General features: G+C 34.1%; 2 protein-coding genes across 3 annotated transcripts; both read left to right on the top strand.

Moving 5' to 3' along the window:
* Positions 1-3,183: 3,183 nt before the first annotated feature.
* LOC120081053 lies at positions 3,184-3,848 on the top strand. The gene is made up of 2 exons (XM_039035731.1): positions 3,184-3,476; positions 3,617-3,848. The coding sequence occupies exons 1-2, from the start codon at positions 3,184-3,186 to the stop codon at positions 3,846-3,848; spliced, it is 525 nt and encodes a 174-aa protein (XP_038891659.1).
* Positions 3,849-12,529: 8,681 nt separating this feature from the next.
* LOC120080932 (UDP-glucuronic acid decarboxylase 6-like) lies at positions 12,530-16,431 on the top strand. Of its 2 annotated transcripts, none has more exons than XM_039035619.1 (13): positions 12,530-12,565; positions 13,024-13,136; positions 14,118-14,204; positions 14,300-14,387; positions 14,501-14,592; positions 14,684-14,748; positions 14,865-14,953; positions 15,042-15,119; positions 15,213-15,306; positions 15,386-15,452; positions 15,565-15,628; positions 15,717-15,757; positions 15,944-16,431. In XM_039035619.1, the coding sequence occupies exons 2-13, from the start codon at positions 13,047-13,049 to the stop codon at positions 16,121-16,123; spliced, it is 1,035 nt and encodes a 344-aa protein (XP_038891547.1). In that variant the 5' UTR covers positions 12,530-12,565; positions 13,024-13,046; the 3' UTR covers positions 16,124-16,431. The 2 variants fall into 2 exon arrangements, with proteins under 2 accessions (XP_038891547.1, XP_038891546.1); XM_039035618.1 differs by lacking the exon at positions 12,530-12,565 and adding an exon at positions 12,597-12,835.
* Positions 16,432-18,965: the final 2,534 nt, after the last annotated feature.

The raw sequence follows: 18,965 nt of genomic DNA, 5'->3' as shown, positions 1-18,965 counted from the left end.
GGACTCATAGGAAAATGAAGATTTCTCCAAATGCTTATTTTTGGCACTTTAGATTGGGTCACATACATCTTAATAGGATTGAGAGATTGGTTAAGAACGTCATCTAAATAAGTTGGAAGATAGTTCATTACCACCATATGAGTCCTGTCTTGAGGGTAAAATGACAAAAAGATATTTTTCTGGAAAAAATCTTAGAGCTAAAGAATCCCTAAAGCTGATTCACTCAGACCTTTGTGGGCCTCTAAATATTAGAGCAAGAAGAGAGTATGAATATTTCATCAGTTTTATAGATGATTATTCCATGTATGGGCATGTTTACCTAATGCACCAAAAGTCTGAAACTTTTGAAAAGTTCAAAAAGTATAAGGTTGAGGTTGAGAACAATTAGGTAAAAAGATTAAAACACTTCGATTGGATCGAGGTGGTGAGTATATGGACACAAAATTCCAGAACTATTTGATAGAACATGAAATTCAATCTCAATTCATAGCCCCTGACACACCTCAGCAGAACAGTGTGACAGAAAGAAGAAACAGAACCTTGTTGGACATGATTCGTTCCACGATGAGTTTCGCTTAGTTACCAATTTCTTTTTGTGGACACGCAGTTGAGACTGCGGTGTATATTTTGAACATAGTTCTCTCGAAAAACGTTTCTAAAATGCCTTACGAGCCCTGGATGGGACGTAAAGGAAATTTACGTCACTTTAAAATTTAGGGTTGTCTTGCACATGTGTTGGTACAAAATCCTAAAAAACTGGAGCACCGTATGCCTATTTGTAGGCTACCGAAAAGAAACAAAAGATGGTCTCTTTTATGATCCTTAGGAAGATAAGGTATTTGTGTCGAAAAATGTAATTTTCTTGGAGGAAGACTATGTAAATAATCATCAACCTCGTAGTAAGCTAGTAATAGAAGAAATGTCCAGAGAAACGACAAACACTTTAACAAGAGTTGTTGATAAAACTGATACTTCATATCCTTCTTAAGAGTTGAGAATGTCTCGTCGTAGTGGGAGGGTTGTGCAATAGCTTAACCGGTACATGGGTTTAACAGAAACTCAAGTCATCATACCAGATGATGGTTTAGAGGATCCGTTGTCTTTTAATCAAGTAATGAACAATGTGGACAAAGACCAATGGATTAAAGCCATGGGCCTTGAAATGGAATATATGTATTTCAATTCTGTCTGGGATTTTGTAGATCAACCAGATGGGGTAAAACCCATCGGTTGCAAATGGATTTACAAGAGAAAACGAGATTAAGCTGGTAAGGTACAGATCTACAAAGCTAGACTTATGGTAAAAGGGTTTACCCAAAGAGAGGGGTTAGATTTTGAAGAAACCTTCTCTCCAGTTGCCATGATAAAGTCTATTAGAATACTCTTGTTCATAGCCACATTTTATGATTATGAAATATGGCAAATGGATTTCAAGACAGCTTTTCTGAATGACTATCTTAAAGAGAGTATCTATATGTCTCAACCATAAGGGTTTATACAGCAGGGTCAAGAGCAAAAGGTTTGCAAGCTTAATCGATCCATTTATGGATTAAAACAAGCTCCTAGATCCTGAAATATGAGATTTAATGTTGCGATCAAATCTTATGGCTTCGAACAAAATGTTGACGAACCTTGTGTGTACAAGAAGATCGTCAACAAAACTGTCGCTTTTCTAGTGTTGTATGTTGATTATATTTTGCTCATTGAGAACAAGGTAGAATATCTAGCTGACGTTAAAAGATGGTTGGCTTCATAATTTCAAATGAAAGATTTGGGAGAAGGTTCTTGGAATCCAAATAGTTCGAAATCGCAAGAACAGAAAATTGGCATTATCTTAAGCATCTTATATAGACAAGATGTTGTCTAGGTATAAAATGAAAAATTCCAAGAAATGGTCTTTACCTTTCAGGATGGAATTCACTTGTCTAAGGAACAAACTCCTAAGACACCTCAAGAAGTTAAGGAGATGAATCGAATTTCATACGCATATGCAGTTGGGAGTTTGACGTATGCAATGTTGTGTACTTGTCCTAATATATGCTATGCCGTAGGAATTGTCAATCGATTTCAGTCCAATCCTGGTCATGACCATTTGGACTGCTGTTAAGAACATTCTCAAGTATATTCAGAGAATGAGAAATTATATGCTCGTGTATGGTCCTAAGGATTTGATCCTTACTAGATATATTGATTCTGACTTTTAGATCGATATTGATTCCAGGAAATCAACTTCAGGGTTAGTATTCACTCTTAACGAAGGAGCAGTTGTGTGGAGATGCATCAAGCAGAGTTGTATTGCGGACTCCACAATGGAAGCTGAGTATGTAGCTGCAAGCGAAGCAGCAAAAGAAACAGTATGGCTTAGAAAGTTCCTGACAGATCTGGAAGTAGTTCCTAATATGCATCTGCCTGCCACTCTCTGTTGTGACAACAGTGGAGCAGTTGTTAATTCAAAGGAACCACGAAGCCATAAAAGGGGAAAGCATATTGAGCGAAAGTACCAGCTCATTAGGGAGATTGTACATAGAGGAGACGTCATCGTCACCCAGATTGCTATTCAAGACAATTTAGCTAATCCATTTATGAAGGCCCTCTCGGCTAAAGTGTTCGAGAGTCACCTAGTAGACTAGGTCTATGAGTTTTGTATCACTAGGGCAAGTGGGGGAATTTGTGGGTATTGTAATACCCTGTATTTGTACATTTTATTCTCTCCATGTAAACTCAACATTGTATACATTTATATATATTGATCCACTGGAGTTTTAGTCCAAGTGGGAGTATTGAAGGATTTTATGTCCTAAAAACTCGCAGTTTGTAGAATGATAAACATTTTCTATGATCAATATACTTGTTATTGATCTCATCAATTGTATGAAAGTCTAAATCCAATAAACTAAGACCCATGACTATTGTATGAGTACTTGAACTTTATGTAGAGACATAAGAGTGGATCGGGTTCAAGTAAATAGTCAAAATGATCTATGGTACATGAATGAGGTTGGGTACCTTATTCTGGTAACACCATTGGATAAGATTTAAATCGAGAAATTGCTCATATCGTTGATAGATATCCACAACTATACTTGGAAGATATGTATCATTATGCAATCAAAATTGAAGAACAATTGAGAGAAGAAAAGGAACATTCCAAGAGTACTAGATCCTGGGAGTTGGGACTCTCACATGGAATTCGCATATAATAATAGCTATCAGCCTACCACTGGCACATTGCCATTTGAGGCCCTATATGGAAAAAGTTGCAAGTCTTCAGTATGCCAGAGTGAGGTTGGTGAGAGGAAGTTGTTAGGACCTGAATTGGTGCAGACCACGAATGAGGCATTACAGAAGATCAGGGCTCGTATGCAACAATCTCAGAGCAGACAGAAAAGCTATGCCGATGTAAGACGTAAGGACTTGGAATTTAAGACTGGTGTGAAAGTGTTCTTAAAGGTGGCACCCATGAAAGGTATTGTGAGGTTTGGCAGGAAAGGGAAGCTCAGTCTGACGTTCATTGGGCCTTTCGAGGTCTTGGAGCAAATTGGCCCCGTAGTTTACCATTTGGCTTTGCCCCCAGCATTTTCTTCAGTTCATAATGTATTCCATGTTTCGATGTAAGGAAGTATGTGACAGATCCGTCCCACGTAGTCAACTACAAGCCCTTGCGATTGAATGATAACTTGAGCTACGAGGAGAAGCCCATAGAGATCCTTGCCAAAGAAGTTAAGACATTGCACCGTCGAAAAATTGCTTTTGTGAAAGTTCTATGGCAGAACCACCAGTCCAGGGAAGCCACCTGGGAGCGAGAGGATAAGATGAAGGCCCAGTACCCGGAGCTTTTTCAAGGATGAACTTTCGAGGACGAAAGTTCTTTGAGGGGGGAAGAATGTAACATCCCAACATTTTTTAATTTTATTTAATAATAATGTAGTTTTCAGTAACTTTATTAGTTGGAAATTCAATAATTTTTCTTAGTTGGAGGGCATGTTTGGAAATTTTGGATTTGAAGTATAAGTGCGAGAATTTAAGTGCTGGCAGAAAATTATTCAAAAATTATTCAATTTTGAAATTCAAGTTGAAAATTAATGGCAGGAAGTAATTTTCTTTGGAAGAGGAAAAGAATTAAATAGTAATAAAGTAGAATAAGGCAATGATTTAATTATAATAAATACTATTTTCCTTTATTATTATTATTATTATTCTTTTAAAAATAAAATTAAAAAAAAACCATTTCCTCCTACATGCCACAGTGCTTCCCTTCCCCAGAATTTTTCCTCCTGCCTTCAACGAGCCGCGCCACTCTCACTACTTTCCGACCGTCGCGCCTCCCTCACTGCTTAGATCCACTGCGCCTCAGTCACCCAGCCTCTCAGCCGTCCAATCGTCGCTGTTCGTGGGTTCGGCTGGACAGATCTCGCGGGTCAGACACGCTGCTAGTCGCCATCCGAGCCTAAGCTGGTTTCCACCATAGTTCGTCGTGTAAGCTTCTGCCTATCCGACTCCTTCGCCACACGTTCGCCGCTCTCAGCCTGACCAAATTCGAGCCGCCGACGTCCTCCTCTGCCCAGATCCGAGCCGAGTCTCTCCTTTGCCACCCACCGCATCGCTGCCGGTTGCTTCCAGCACCGCCAGCCCTGTTCGTCGCCAGGACCCACCTACACCACTAGACTTGTGTTTTGAGTAAGCGATTGATTATTTTTTTGGGCAAGATTTTGGTTGATCTAATTTGATTACCCATTTGGATTTTGGGTTAAAAATTTGTTATCTCTATATTTGGAATCCAGATCCAAGATTGGAGTACTTCGGAGTGCGTAGCGTGTTGTTTAGCGGATTCGAGTTCGTTCGGCAAGTATTTTTGGTAAGCGTTGTGACCCTTGTTGTTGATTATTAGGCACCTTTTGGTTGTTGGACTGATGGAGAGTTTGGTTTTAGTTTCTCGAAGGTTCCAAGTCGTCGTCCTTTGGGTTCTAAAATCTTCTAAGAGGAAATTTTGAGTCGAAATCTCGCGAGTGTTGGTTGATCAAATTTCGTTGGGTAAGTTCATTGGTGATCCCTAAATTTAATTTGTATATAGGAATCTTGATTCCAAGAATTTAAAATTTGTGTTATGTTCTGTATTAGGGGACTTAGTTCAGGGGTTTTTGGTTAGTTCAGGGGTTTTTGGTTGGAGATCATTAGCTTGGATTAAAAAAAACCGGAATTTGATTTCGAGGTAAGTAATCTTACTACTGGAATTGCCCATGGGCCAGGCTTTAGTTGTATGCTAGCATGATAAGTGTATGTTATGGTAAATGTTAGCATGTTGATTAATAGTATGACCTGAATCAAAGTATGTTCTGGCACGAATTCTGATTTGTTTACAATACACACCTAAGTACTTGATCGTTAGTATGTGATAGTATGTGTTTTCATATGTCGATGTTCTGATCTGTGGTGTTGAGGCATACTTGCATGTTGTGGATTCATGATGTAAGTTATACATGGATGATGTATAATATGTTATTAAGAATTATGTGTATGTGATGAAGCCAATGGTATCAAGGATTTTTATGTTTGTTTTAGAACTGTACAATGTTGAATTTTAGCACGTTAAGACTGTGATGAATATCCTCATTGATTAGTTAGATGCTCACCAGTTTGTGTTTCCTTCGGGATTCATTATTTTGTGTTTCCTTTGGGATTCAACCAGTTTGTGTCTCTTTCAGGATTCACCAGTTTGTGTTCCTTCGGGATTCACCAGTTTTGTGTTTCCTTGGGGATTCACCAGTTGTGTTTCCTTCGGGATTCACCAGTTTGTGTTTCCTTCGGGATTCACCAATTTGTGTTTCCTCGGGATTTCACCAGTTTTGTGTTTCCTTCGGGATTCACCAGTTTGTGGTTCCTTCGGATTCACCAGTTTTGTTTTCCTTCGGATTTACCAGTTTTGTGTTTCCTTCGGGATTCACCAGTTTTGTGGGCATACTTAACTAACAAATAGGATAGGACTCAGTCTCTTGTCTATTACATGTATTTATGTGCCATATGCGGATATCTAGAGGAAATAGATGCCTAGCCTGACCCTAGTGGTGGGGCTACTTACTAAGTATTTCATACTCATTCTTTCTTATGTTGATATTTCAGGTAAGTGTAGAGATGCACCGGCGATGGCGCAGCGGAATTCGTGATCGTGTCACTAGGACTAGTTTTTACGCTTCCGCATCATGAGATTTAGAGTTCTTTTCATGTTTCTCTTAATGTTTAGTTTTGATGTTTGAAACTTATTATTAAGAATTGTTTTTCATATGTATTTATCAACCTTTATGATTTATGGTTACCCTATTATTGTTGCATTTAATAAATGTCTTTTGAACTTCTCTTGTTTTAATTAACATTTATTACAAATAACTGAGCGTCGTTTTAAATTCTTTGCATGCATTTATTTTAGTAACGACCTTACCTAAGTCCTAGGGGTTCAGGTCGTTACACATAGAGTGCAAGATGGAGTTCACACCTACTCGATTTAGGGATAGGAGAAAGGTTGTACTCTCAAGTAATGAATCCATGTCTGAACAAGGGCCCCACCTTCTCACTGGGATGAGAGAGTTCAATTTAGTGATTGGATCACAAACCAGTTGTTCATTAGAGGATCAGTAAGGACTTGAGGAATAAGACGTAATCTCGGGGGTAAAATAGATATTTGACCCAACCGTTATTACGAACAATCTGTGAAGGGTCGACTTGCTGATTGTGGTTAAATCATGTGGACATAATATATCTACAGTGAGGGGAGTGCAACTATAGGCTTTAATGGGGTGACCCATTAGTTAACGAATGAAGATTAATCTAGTCTAATGAGTTTAGCCAATTAATCTCGGATCATTGGAGCCCGTGATCTGTAGGTCTGCGAAGTCCCCTACTAGCTCGTAACGGACTATTCTAGAATAGCGTGATAAGTTAATTTGAAACGTTCAAATTAGAATTAAGGGAATTGGTAATTATATGAGATATAATTACATGTTTAAGTTAAATTAAACGGAATAGAATAATTTATATATTTAAATATGATTTAAATATATAAAGATGGATATGTGTTAAAATTAATTTAATATTTGATATTAAATTAATTAAGGTTTATTTAAAAATTAATTTATGAAATTAATTAAAATTTTCATTTTTAAAATCAAATTTTGATTTTTGAGATAAAATTGAAAAGGAAAAAAACAAAACACACAAATAGAAAAATTTGTTTTTCCTTTATCCATCTTTCAAGTAGCTCACACAAAATGCATTCAATCTTGCCTTGTCTTCTCCAAGCATGAGCTGCAACTCATGCAAGTCTCTCATTTGCATGTTGATCTGCAATATAATGAAAAGATTGGAGTGAAAATCGAGCATGTAATTTATAGATAATTTCAGTGAAAATTCGGGTTGAAGAAAGAGTTATTCAACAAGATTACTGCAGTGAACATTTCTCCTTCATCCCTTGATTCAAACTTGTTTTGAGTCCCACAACTCAATAGAGCAGCAAGAAAATAGTGGAGAAAATCTTGAAGTGATCTACAACAAGATTTGGAGAAGATAGCAGTTGGAGAATAAGCTTTGAAGAAATTCTACAAGAGGTATGTCTTGAAACTCACTTGTTTTTCTGCAAGAGCATGCTTAATATTTTGCAAAAATTAGTGAATTTAAATGCTAAGATGATATTTGTGCTTCCGTTGTTGCTGATACAATCCTACATAAACATACAATTACACCCTAATAAGTAAAGTGCCAAGAGTAAAAGTAATAATACAATATATCGTTTTTCCAATGGAATGATATAATAATAGTACATTGTCAATCAAAATTTAAGCGTATATATATTATCGGTTCGATTCGATTTTGATTGGTTTTTCATTAAAAAACCAAACCGATCCAATAACTTTCGATTTTCTTCAAAGAAAAACTAATATGTCCAATTTTATACTAAAAAACCAAACCAACCAATCAGTTTGGATTGGTTCAGTTTGTCAATTTTTTGGTTTTTTTTTTATTGCACTTCTACTATGTTGGTGAGTCCTTATTCCTAACTTTCCTGCTTTAACTTTCTTTTTCCACTTGGCTAATGCCTTTTGTGCATTCTCATAGGTATAGTTTGGTTTTTTTCTTCCTTCCTCCCACCTTTGACTGCAGTATTTTTACAATCATACAAGGATTGTTAACAAAAGAATGAATGCCCTACAGAAGGTATGCTTCTTTCCTTTCTTCTATACGAGGTATGATCTTTCACAACTTGTTTCGTAGAAAACATCTTTGATCTACCCCCAAATGTTCCTCTCTCTCAACCTCCATTCACTCTAAACATAATCAAAAGGTATGTTGATGTATATTTACTTCTTAATTATTTCAGTTGCTTTCACCTCAATTATAGTCTAACTATACTTCATTTTTTTCCTTATAAGGTCCAAACTAATTGCACAATTCATTCCTAATTAGTCCGAGGTTCGTTAATTTTATGTTCGGATAAATGTTTTTTAATAATCCAATGTACTAAGAATTTTCATTTTTACACATGATTGACATTGTTGGGGACATCTTTCCTTCTAGATAATTGTGATTTGAGAATTGTTGGTGACATTTTTTTTTATTATGAATATATTTTAAACAACCTATTCCTTGATGTTTTCAAATATTACCTAATTCTAATGAAATAGTGGAATTTAAAATTACGACTCAAGTTTTTTTTTTAAAAAAAAAAAATAGTTTGTACGATGATGGAACATAATAGTATAAAAAATAGACCTCAATATTTCTAAAATCATTTCATCGGATTTTAAACAAAAGTTAATCCATATTCCACAAATTGGCAAAAAAGACTATCTAATAGTTGGTTTTCTGATTTAAATTGTAAGATTTGGTTTTTTTAAAATTAAGATTTAAGTGCCATCCCTTCCATTTAAAATAATGAAAATAATTTCATTTGATAGCACTAATCCTTTCAATTGTTTTTTTTTTTTTTTTACTTTTACGGTAATTAATAATTAAGTTGGGGTTTGAATGAAATAATTGCTCTTTAAAACAATGGTAAATATGTTTTTAAAAAATAGTTGGTAATAAAACTTAAAAAGAGTAGTTGGTAAATATATTTTTAAAAAATAATTGGTAAATAAATTTTAAATATGGTAAATATATTTTAGGTGAATTGTCTCCCTTTAGGTCTAAGTCCATGAGTTATTTGTCAACCTAATCATATACTAATTGAAAAGATAAGCCTAATGAACCATTAATTATCGAAAAATATTTAAGTATCATCGAGCTACATTTATAATTTGGTATTAGAATATCTAATTGTCCAATCATTATTTTTTACTATATAATAAAGGGTTGCATGAGAATCCCTAAATCCTAACCTCACCAAAACCTTAAACTATAACCATTTGAACCCCTAAAAAACCCTTACTATTTCATGATATGAAAAAGAAGGTAACTTTACTATACTAGTACCTTGTGAACATCATTATAATATGAAAGGTAAATGTTCTATGCACACTTTCATTGACATAAACAATGCATATTATATAAACATAAACGGTTAAGTTATTGAGTGCTCCAACATTTGTGTGTAGAACATGATAATTTTTTTTTAATAATAATTTTAAATTAGTAAGATTAATTGAATGTGAGATAGAAGAAAGACATTGGAATTAATATGTATTTTGGTTGGAAAATATACTTGTTTTGCAATTGAGTGTTTAAAATATGTACATTTTTCAAAAAGAGAAAAAAATGTTCAATTTTTAAGATTATTTAGTGTTCATGTTTGAGTGCTAAGTGCTTGTGTTTGGTTATAATTTATTTGGAATATGTTTGGTGTTCAGAAATGGAGAAATATATGTCATATAATTGAGTATTCAAAAATTAAATTCAAAATTTTGTGTTTTACTTTGTAAAGAATTTGTTATGTTTTGAGAATGAAAAAGAATTGAAAGTTTTTTTTTTTTTTTTTTTTTAAAAAAAAATTTTGGTCTTAGAAAAGTTAGGAAAATATGTGTATGGTTGAAAATTAAAATCGCAAAAGAAAAATTAAAAAAAAAAAATCAATTTCATTTAGAAAAGCTGCACCAAATACCCAACTTCACTCAACTCAATTTTGCACTCCAAACATAAACTTTCTGACTCAACTCAATACAACTCAACATACCAAACACATACAATAATTACTAACTCTAGTCCTAAGTCTGCATCGAACAATTTTGACTCTCTAAATAATTTAAGACCAACTCAACTCAACTATGTGCTTTTATTGCGCACCAAACGTCGGTTAAGTTGGCCAAGGTTTGATCCAATAATGAATTAAAAAAAATATTTTCTCAAATATCTATTGTTTTATATTTCTAATTTAATAATAAAATATAACTTTTTATAATTTGGATTAAAAAATTAGGACTTTAAAAGCGACGCTTGCCCAATCATTCCGGATAACACTTGTGGCTGGCATATCTCTTTCTTTTTGTGAAATAAGAACGTATAACCATCTACTCCCAATGTGCATACCCTAATCCGGTGACTTGTATTTGGTTCATCCCTTCAAATATGTTTAAGTCCATTTTATAAGAAAATTGTTTAAAAAAAAAATCAAAATTTTACCCAGTTTTCTAGAATATGAACAGTATATTTATAATCTGGATTTTAAAAAGTTAAAAATAAAATCCTGAAATTAATTTAATTAAAGTAGTTATCATTAAAAAAAAATCTTTCCAATTACCCACCAAAAATCTAAAAATAAAATATTTGATATTAAACAATATCTAAAATTTTCATGACATTTTTGGTTTTACTGTCATTGTTGCTATGATTAAAACTGAGGCATTGTAATGAGCGGTTTTCATGATTAAAAAAATGAATGTAGAAAATATTATTGAAGTTTTTTTTTTTTTTTTTTTTAAATACTCTTGAACTTTCGAATTTTTATTAATGTCTTTACACTTTTGAAAAAATAAAAAATAAAATAATTCAGATAAATCTACACTATATTTTAAAAGTTTAAATATATTATTGAAACAAATATCAAATTCATACACATTTTGTATATAATCTAGACTACAAATTTAATAATATAATAATAAATAAAGGCACAAGAGGCCTAGCCTGCATTTTCAAGGGGTGTATGTTTTATTTTATAATTTTTTTAAAAATAAATCTTAAAAACAAAATCGATTATTTTTTAAAATAGGCTTTTTAAAAACAATTTTTAAATGGTTGTTTATGAAGATAATATATTCGTTAAATTTTTTAAATATATTTTTATATCTAAAAACAGAAAAATGTAAACAAATCAAAACTAAACCGAACTAATTTTTCGTTGCAAAATATATAATTCAACTACATATTGATTTTTAATAAATATATAAATTTATCGTTGAATTAAATAGATTAAAGATATAAAAAAAAATTGGAAAAAATATAAAAATAACTCACGTAATGTAACAAATTTAAAATATAGCCAAATTTCTATCGGTTTGAAATGAAAAATAAAAATTGAGTAATAATTTTTTTTTATAAAAACACAATTCAAATAATAGTGTTATTAATATATCTATTGAGAATTCAAATCTCTAACTATTTAATTAAGTATCTTAATATATAGGCGGACATGAATCATGCTATTACAATTCTCTAAACTCCAGATTTTCAAATTTTTTAGAATGGTTAATGTTATTTATTTTAACAATACAATTTAAGTCATTAAGATAACTAAAATTTAGAAAATTTAATTGATTACAAAAAAAACAGTTTATAACATTTTTTTTTTATATTTTATATTTCAATTTCGATAATCGAATATAACTTTTTATAACTGGAATAAAAACTTATTTTAGATAATTCAATTTATTCCATTCTCACATCTTTTTTTGAATTTGACATAAAAAAAATTTATTAAAAATTTAAATACTTTTAGGTCCATTTGATAAGATTTTTTTTTTTAATTTCAATGTTTTCGAGATTTAGTTTTTTATATAAAATAATCAATAATTTAATATGATAAATCTTTGATCAAATCTTTAAAACAAAATCAAATCTTAAAAATAAAATTTTTCAGAAAAAAAAAAAACAAAAATTTAACTTATTTTTTTAGAATATGAGCGATGGGTAGATAACAATATATNTGATGTTTAAAAATAGAAAATAAATTTTAAATAATTATAGTGTGGAGAAACTAATTTATTAAAATAGTTACCATTAAAAAATAATTTTAAAAGAATCCAATTATCCACAAAAATTCTAAAAATAAAATTCACAATGTCAAATCAATGTTTAAAATATTTTATTTTGATCTGACTACAGATTAGAATCAACCGAAAGTGATTATCTGGAAAATAAAAAAATAAAAATATGTGATTAAAAAAATATCACAAATTTGCAACCAATCTTTGAATGACACGACTCAAACTAAACTCACATACAGCAGATAATATCTCATCTAAAGTGAATCAATTTATACAGCTGTGACTGTGAGAGTCAAACGACATGTCGTGCCGTACTCATATAAATAAGACACTATCTTAATCAGAACCTCTCTATTATTCATCTTCGAAATTGTCACCTCACGGTAAACCAAGATTTTCATTTACAGTTACCGTCGCCTTGTTGAAGGAGGCTTTTGTCTCTTTTTTTAATTTTCGTATTTCTTATGTTTCTCGCTTTCTTCTGATGCGAATTTTGGTAGAACAAACCCAATTCATCAATTTTAAAATTTTTGCTTTTTATTTGATCTTTTCGGTATAAATAAAAGCGTGTTGCAATTTCATTCAGAATAATATATCATATTCATAATCAACAATTTGTTGGGTCTTGCAATTTGGGTTATTGCTTTTGAAGGGTAAGATGATTTTTCACTTTTCTTAAACCCTTTTTGATTTCTCCCTTGAAAGGCACATTTTGTTTGGATTGAACAATAGTTGAGTGGATTCGTTTTTTTCACCCAATTCATGAATATCAGTGCTGTTTGAGAATTTGAGTTAAATCTTCTGTTTAATTTTTTTTTTCTTCTCCTAATTTGGGTTTCAGAAATTTGAAGAGAGGTCTCAGCAATGGCTAAGGAATCTTCAAATGGAGATGTTTATACCTCTAGAAAAGCCCCACCACCCCCTTCCCCTCTAAGAACTGCTAAGTTTTTTCAGGTAACTATTTTCTGAGCTGAACTCATTGGCATGAACTTCCTCCTCGGAGATTGGAAGTTGGATCCCATCCCCCGAGTTGTTGTACTTTTTGAATGATGAGATATGATGTCTATGATCAGCTTTTTTATGGATCCTTTGTTGAATGTGATTGGTATTTGTGCAAATATAGCTCTCTTTCTCACTAAGAAACCTCATTTGTTGATGTTGCCTTTGAAAACTCCACTATGAATTAATTGGATTGAAGTCTTTTTGTTTGTTGATCATTTTTTATGGATCCTTTGTTGATTGTGATTGGTATTCGTGCAAATATAGCTCTCTTTCTCACTAAGAAACCTCATTTGTTGATGTTGCCTTTGAAAACTCCACTATGAATTAATTGGATTGAAGTCTTTTTGTTTGTTGATCATTTTTTATGGATCCTTTGTTGATTGTGATTGGTATTCGTGCAAATATAGCTCTCTTTCTCACTAAGAAACTTCATTTGTTGATGTTGCCTTTGAAAACTCCACTATGAATTAATTGGATTGAAGTCTTTTTGTTTGTTGATCTTAGCTTGGTATTGTACATTTTTGGATTTAATTGGAACGGATTTGTTTTTTCGGGGTTTTCTAAAAGGTTTACATTTACCTCTAACAAGTTTGGAGAACACTGCTAAGAGAGTTTTGTGACTATAATAATAAGAAAGGATTCGAACTTGAGTCGAGGAATGACTGGCTCGGCATAGTGACCAATCTTATCACACTGGATATGTTCTTAATAATTGAATGGGAAGGTTCTGAAGAAATTTGATTAAATAGTGGAAGTTTCTAGAACATCATCTTGTGTTTCTGTTTTGAAGCACATTTTCATTTTTATTGTTATGCTAGAATCATATGCTCTGCTTTCTTTATTGTCATTGTCCAAACCAATACATTCCTTGTATCATGATCATCTTAGTTATACTCTGTTTTGATGATCCAATGTTTTTTGTTTCATTGGCAGGCTAATATGAGAATTTTGGTTACCGGAGGAGCGGGATTTATTGGCTCTCATCTAGTCGACAGATTGATGGAAAACGAAAAGAATGAGGTATAAAAACATCGACGTAGGAGTTTCAAGCAGAAATTACTGTCCATTGTATTATTTGGAAGTTGATGTTCAAAGTACCTTTTTCTTCTCTTTAGGTTATCGTTGCAGATAACTATTTTACTGGCTCAAAGGACAACCTTAGAAAATGGATCGGTCATCCTAGATTTGAGCTCATACGACACGGTACTAGCATCTGCTTTCTGTGTTTACATACTTTGTCATCTTTTATCTCTTTTCTCATTCAATTTGTTGACCGGGATTTGAAACGACTCTTTTCCCCCATGTCATAATGCTAGATGTCACTGAACCGTTGCTGGTTGAGGTGGATCAGATATACCATCTGGCATGCCCCGCCTCCCCGATCTTCTACAAATACAATCCTGTTAAGGTACTAGAGTTTGAACAGCTCTTTGGGAAATCAAATTGGTTGCATTCATATTGCAAATATAATGTTCTAATTTTTAACTCTTGGTGTTCAGACAACAAAGACAAATGTGATTGGCACATTGAATGTGTTGGGACTTGCTAAGAGAGTTGGAGCAAGGTTAGAACAATAATTTTCATGACTTTGGATTAGTCATTAGCAATCAACTGGTTGGGTATATTTATATATTTTTTATTATTTTTTTTGGTCATTAACCATATAATAATGGAACTTAGGATTTTGCTTACGTCGACTTCGGAGGTATATGGCGACCCCCTTGTTCATCCCCAAGATGAAAGCTATTGGGGAAATGTCAACCCAATTGGTATGTCGAATATTTTCAAAACTGATGTCCGATGATAGATTTAGGACTCCCTTGCTGTGTCATAACTTGACTTCTGTATTTGTTAAAGGTGTAAGAAGTTGCTATGACGAAGGAAAGCGTGTGGCTGAAACGTTGATGTTTGATTACCACAGGCAGCATGGGATTGGTGAGATTTATGCTCTTGTTTTGGACAAATGTGTTTTTACTTCATCTAAGTTGTTGTCAACCTAATAACACTAAGAATTTTTTCTGTAAAAAGAGATAAGAATTGCTAGGATTTTCAACACCTATGGACCGAGAATGAATATTGACGACGGTCGTGTTGTTAGCAATTTCATTGCTCAGGCAATCCGGTAAGTTTCCATGGGTTGGAATCTCTCGTCTAGTCTGCTTTGCATGAATTCTCACATACACATTCTCTCCGTAATGCAGTAGCGAACCATTGACCGTTCAGGCACCTGGAACACAAACACGAAGTTTCTGTTATGTTTCCGACATGGTATGTGAAATCGACAACTTTTGTGCTTTACTTTTTTTCAATGGTTGTTTACCTGTTTTTTGGATATGGAGAGTGCTCTCGGCTCATGGTTTGTTCCTTTTAACTCACCAAGGTTGAGGGACTAATCAGACTTATGGAAGGAGAGAACACCGGCCCAATCAACATCGGGAATCCAGGTTTCGTATATGGCTTAACATAATAACTGTGAATTCCAGGAAGGCAATTGTTCAACTGTCATCAGTAACCCTATTGTTATTGTCTCAGGTGAATTCACCATGCTCGAGCTCGCCGAAACTGTCAAGGAGGTATGATATATCTCTCCCTCTCCCTTTCTATCTCTAAAGTGAACAAAAAAAGGTTCGGATTAGAGGGATGAATATCTAAACAAACCGAGCCTGAGTTTAAAAAATATATATAAAGCCATATAGAATGCTCAAATCGTTGAAGCTTTTGATTGTTGCTTTAACTCCCAATGTCGTTTGGTTTTGCAGCTCATCAATCCGAATGTCAAGATTGTCATGGTTGAGAACACCCCGGACGATCCGAGACAGAGGAAGCCAGACATTACAAAAGCAAAGGAGCTTCTTGGATGGGAACCAAAGATCAAGCTGAGAGATGGACTGCCTCTGATGGAGGAGGATTTCAGGGCAAGGCTTCAAGTGCCAAGATAGCATATTCTTAGGAAACAAACACCACTTCTTTTTTTTCTTTTCTTTTCTTTTTTTTTCTTTTGCCTTTTGCATAAAAATCTTTGCAGCTGCTTCCTGGTGAATGGTCATCAACGTGGTTGAGAGCTAAATGAAGATGTTTTTGACATGATGAGGAGTTTTTTAGTCTTTTACTAGCTTTGTTAATAAAATTATTATTTTCAAATTTTATGTTATGGAGCTAAATTCTTCAAGAGGGAAAGAATAAAACATTTTTCATTATGGATTATGGATAATGCTTGATGATATATAGAAAATGAGGGTGTTTATTTTTGTGGATTCTCTTTCCATTTATTTGTCTTCTTAACCAATTTATTTTCTTTTTATAAATATTACCTTTTTACGATGTCTTGGCGGTAAAATATTATCCATCTCCAAAGTAAATAGTTCGATCTTGCATCCAGTTACTAGGAATGTTTACGATTTGATTTGGCCAAACCGAATTGAAGATTTCCTTTTAATTTTAGATATATATTAAAGAAAATTTGTCCGCTTGGCTCGAACCAAACGGAGTGAAACCACGAATATTTGGTTCAATTATATATATATATATATATATATATAGTCTTGGTTCAATTTTTTTATATAATATAGGTTTGGTTTCTTGTAATTTTAAACCAATTTGAACTTATGCTTCAATAAAAACTAAACTTTCGATTTCGTAGAATTGTCATTAGTTTGGTCGTTTTTAGTATTTATCCCTAAGGTTAACATTGAACACCCCTAAAAAAGAATATATATAATTTTAACAATTTGTCACTACCTATAGAGTTAATAACCTATAAATTAAACAAATTAAGGCACCGTTTGGTAACTCTTTAATTTTCTTTCTTTTTTGTTTTTAAATAAAAATAACTTTTTGAAAGCTACTTTTTGTTTGGTGAAAAGTAGCAGGGCTAAAAGTTATTGGGCAAATAGGTTCTTTCAGAAGAGAAGGGGTTCTTTCAGAAGAGAAGGTTTGTGACTAGTAGTAGCTGTCAATGGTCTTTGACACTTAGCTGAATTGTGGTTGTGAGGCTTTCATTTCGTGCCATGTCTGTTTCAACTTCCTTTTCTATAGATAGAAGACTAGCAGACATGACCAATAGCTCTTACAAAAGGCAATGTAACTGACGAGGAAGAGTCATTTGGTGGTTTTAAACCATTGGTGAAAAGTAGATAACAAATGAAGAAATTTGGAGGTGTAAGAAGTGTACAAAGGCTTAATTTTAAAAAACAAAAACTAAAACTAAAATGGTTACCAAATGAGCTTAAAAATTTTATTTTCCACTTTTTGAATTTGTACATAGTTCAATTGAATTTGTACACGAAGTACGAGATTTTGATTCCTCTACTACTCATATTCTTAAAAAAAAAAACAATTTAATGATGATGTAAAACAAAATCAAAACAAACAATTTGCAAGATAGGTTTGGTTTTTCAATCTCCTCAATTTTAGAAATGTCCTTTCGTTTGCAAAATCTATCATTCCCTATTAGTTTTTCATACTGTTAACAAATTTTTAAAATGTTATCTTTGGAGAAAATATAATTGCTTTTATACATCTAGAACCTTTCCTGTACAACCAATTTCCATCTTCTACTTGTCACGCCTCACAGAAATAGCCTTTCACATCGCACCAATGTAAGGCCCAAGGCTCATTTAGCACAAAGGGAGAGTCAAGACATGTTGAAAGGCATCCCCAAGCCGCCACACAAGGCCACCTCGTGCGCCCCTATCCCAAGCGCAAGCCCATCACGGTTGCCCAACACACCCGTGTGCCTAGGCACAGGCATGCCAAGGCAGGCATATGCCCGGATAAGTGCCCAGACAAGCGCCAAGATAGTAGGCATGCGCACAGCCATCAGCGTAGACACGCGTGAGGCCAGGCACATGGCCAAGCGCGCGCACACATCGCACAAGTGCGCGGCCGAAGGCCCAACATGCACGAGTCCAAACGCGTATGCCCCAGCATGCGCGTGCCTACGAACGCAATGCCCAGACGGGCGACCCTACATGCGAGCGACAGACGTGCGCACCTCCCTGTGCGCGTGACCCACCGATTAACGCCTCTAGACGATGCCAGACGGCCCAAAAGCGCTCTAGACTGTCCGAGAAGCTTCTAGAAGACTCGAGACAGGCCTAAGCAGACACACGGTGCTAAAAAGGGCTAAACAGCCCCGAAAGCCTCTAGAAGACCCGAGATGGTTCCAGAACGTGCTTGATGGTTTCGGAAGGCCCTAGACCGTGCTGGAAGGTCCCTACATCAGCCCATATGTACATACTCTATAATACTCTTATAAGGGTCTAAAATAGACTATGAGTGTCTATAATTATCTTGTATGTACTTGGTAGCTTATAGAAAGGCCTAGTATAGCCTAAGATGGATGTAAGAGACACATAGAAGTGTTTAAGAGTGTCCTAACCTACCTCCTAGGTTTATTCTAAGGCCCTTAAATCGGTGGGGCATGCCTATAAATAGCCTAATAGGGCTCATTTGTAAAGCATCAATTGGTCAACATCAATAAAGCTCACATTTACTCAAACTCTAATCACCCTTGCCTACTCATCTTAAAACCTCTCAAGGAGTTCCTTTGTGCCTTGAATAGGCCAAACATTTTCTTAAGGCTTACTTGGTGCACTATTTGGCAAGTAAGAGCATCAAAGTGTCTCACGGTTGGTCGTCTCAACACTGACCCCATGACAGGTGGTATTAGAGTCTTGCTCTTTGAACCTAGACACCTCACGTAGCCTTAAAATTTTGTCAAGCATATGGTACCCGAAGAGGGACACCATTCTCCAACCGAGCAGCAAATGGAAGGACCAA

This window comes from Benincasa hispida, chromosome 7 (genome assembly GCF_009727055.1).
Source record: "Benincasa hispida cultivar B227 chromosome 7, ASM972705v1, whole genome shotgun sequence".
In the NCBI taxonomy this organism is placed as follows: Eukaryota; Viridiplantae; Streptophyta; class Magnoliopsida; order Cucurbitales; family Cucurbitaceae; genus Benincasa; species Benincasa hispida.
This window is presented reverse-complemented; position numbering and strand designations above follow the sequence as displayed.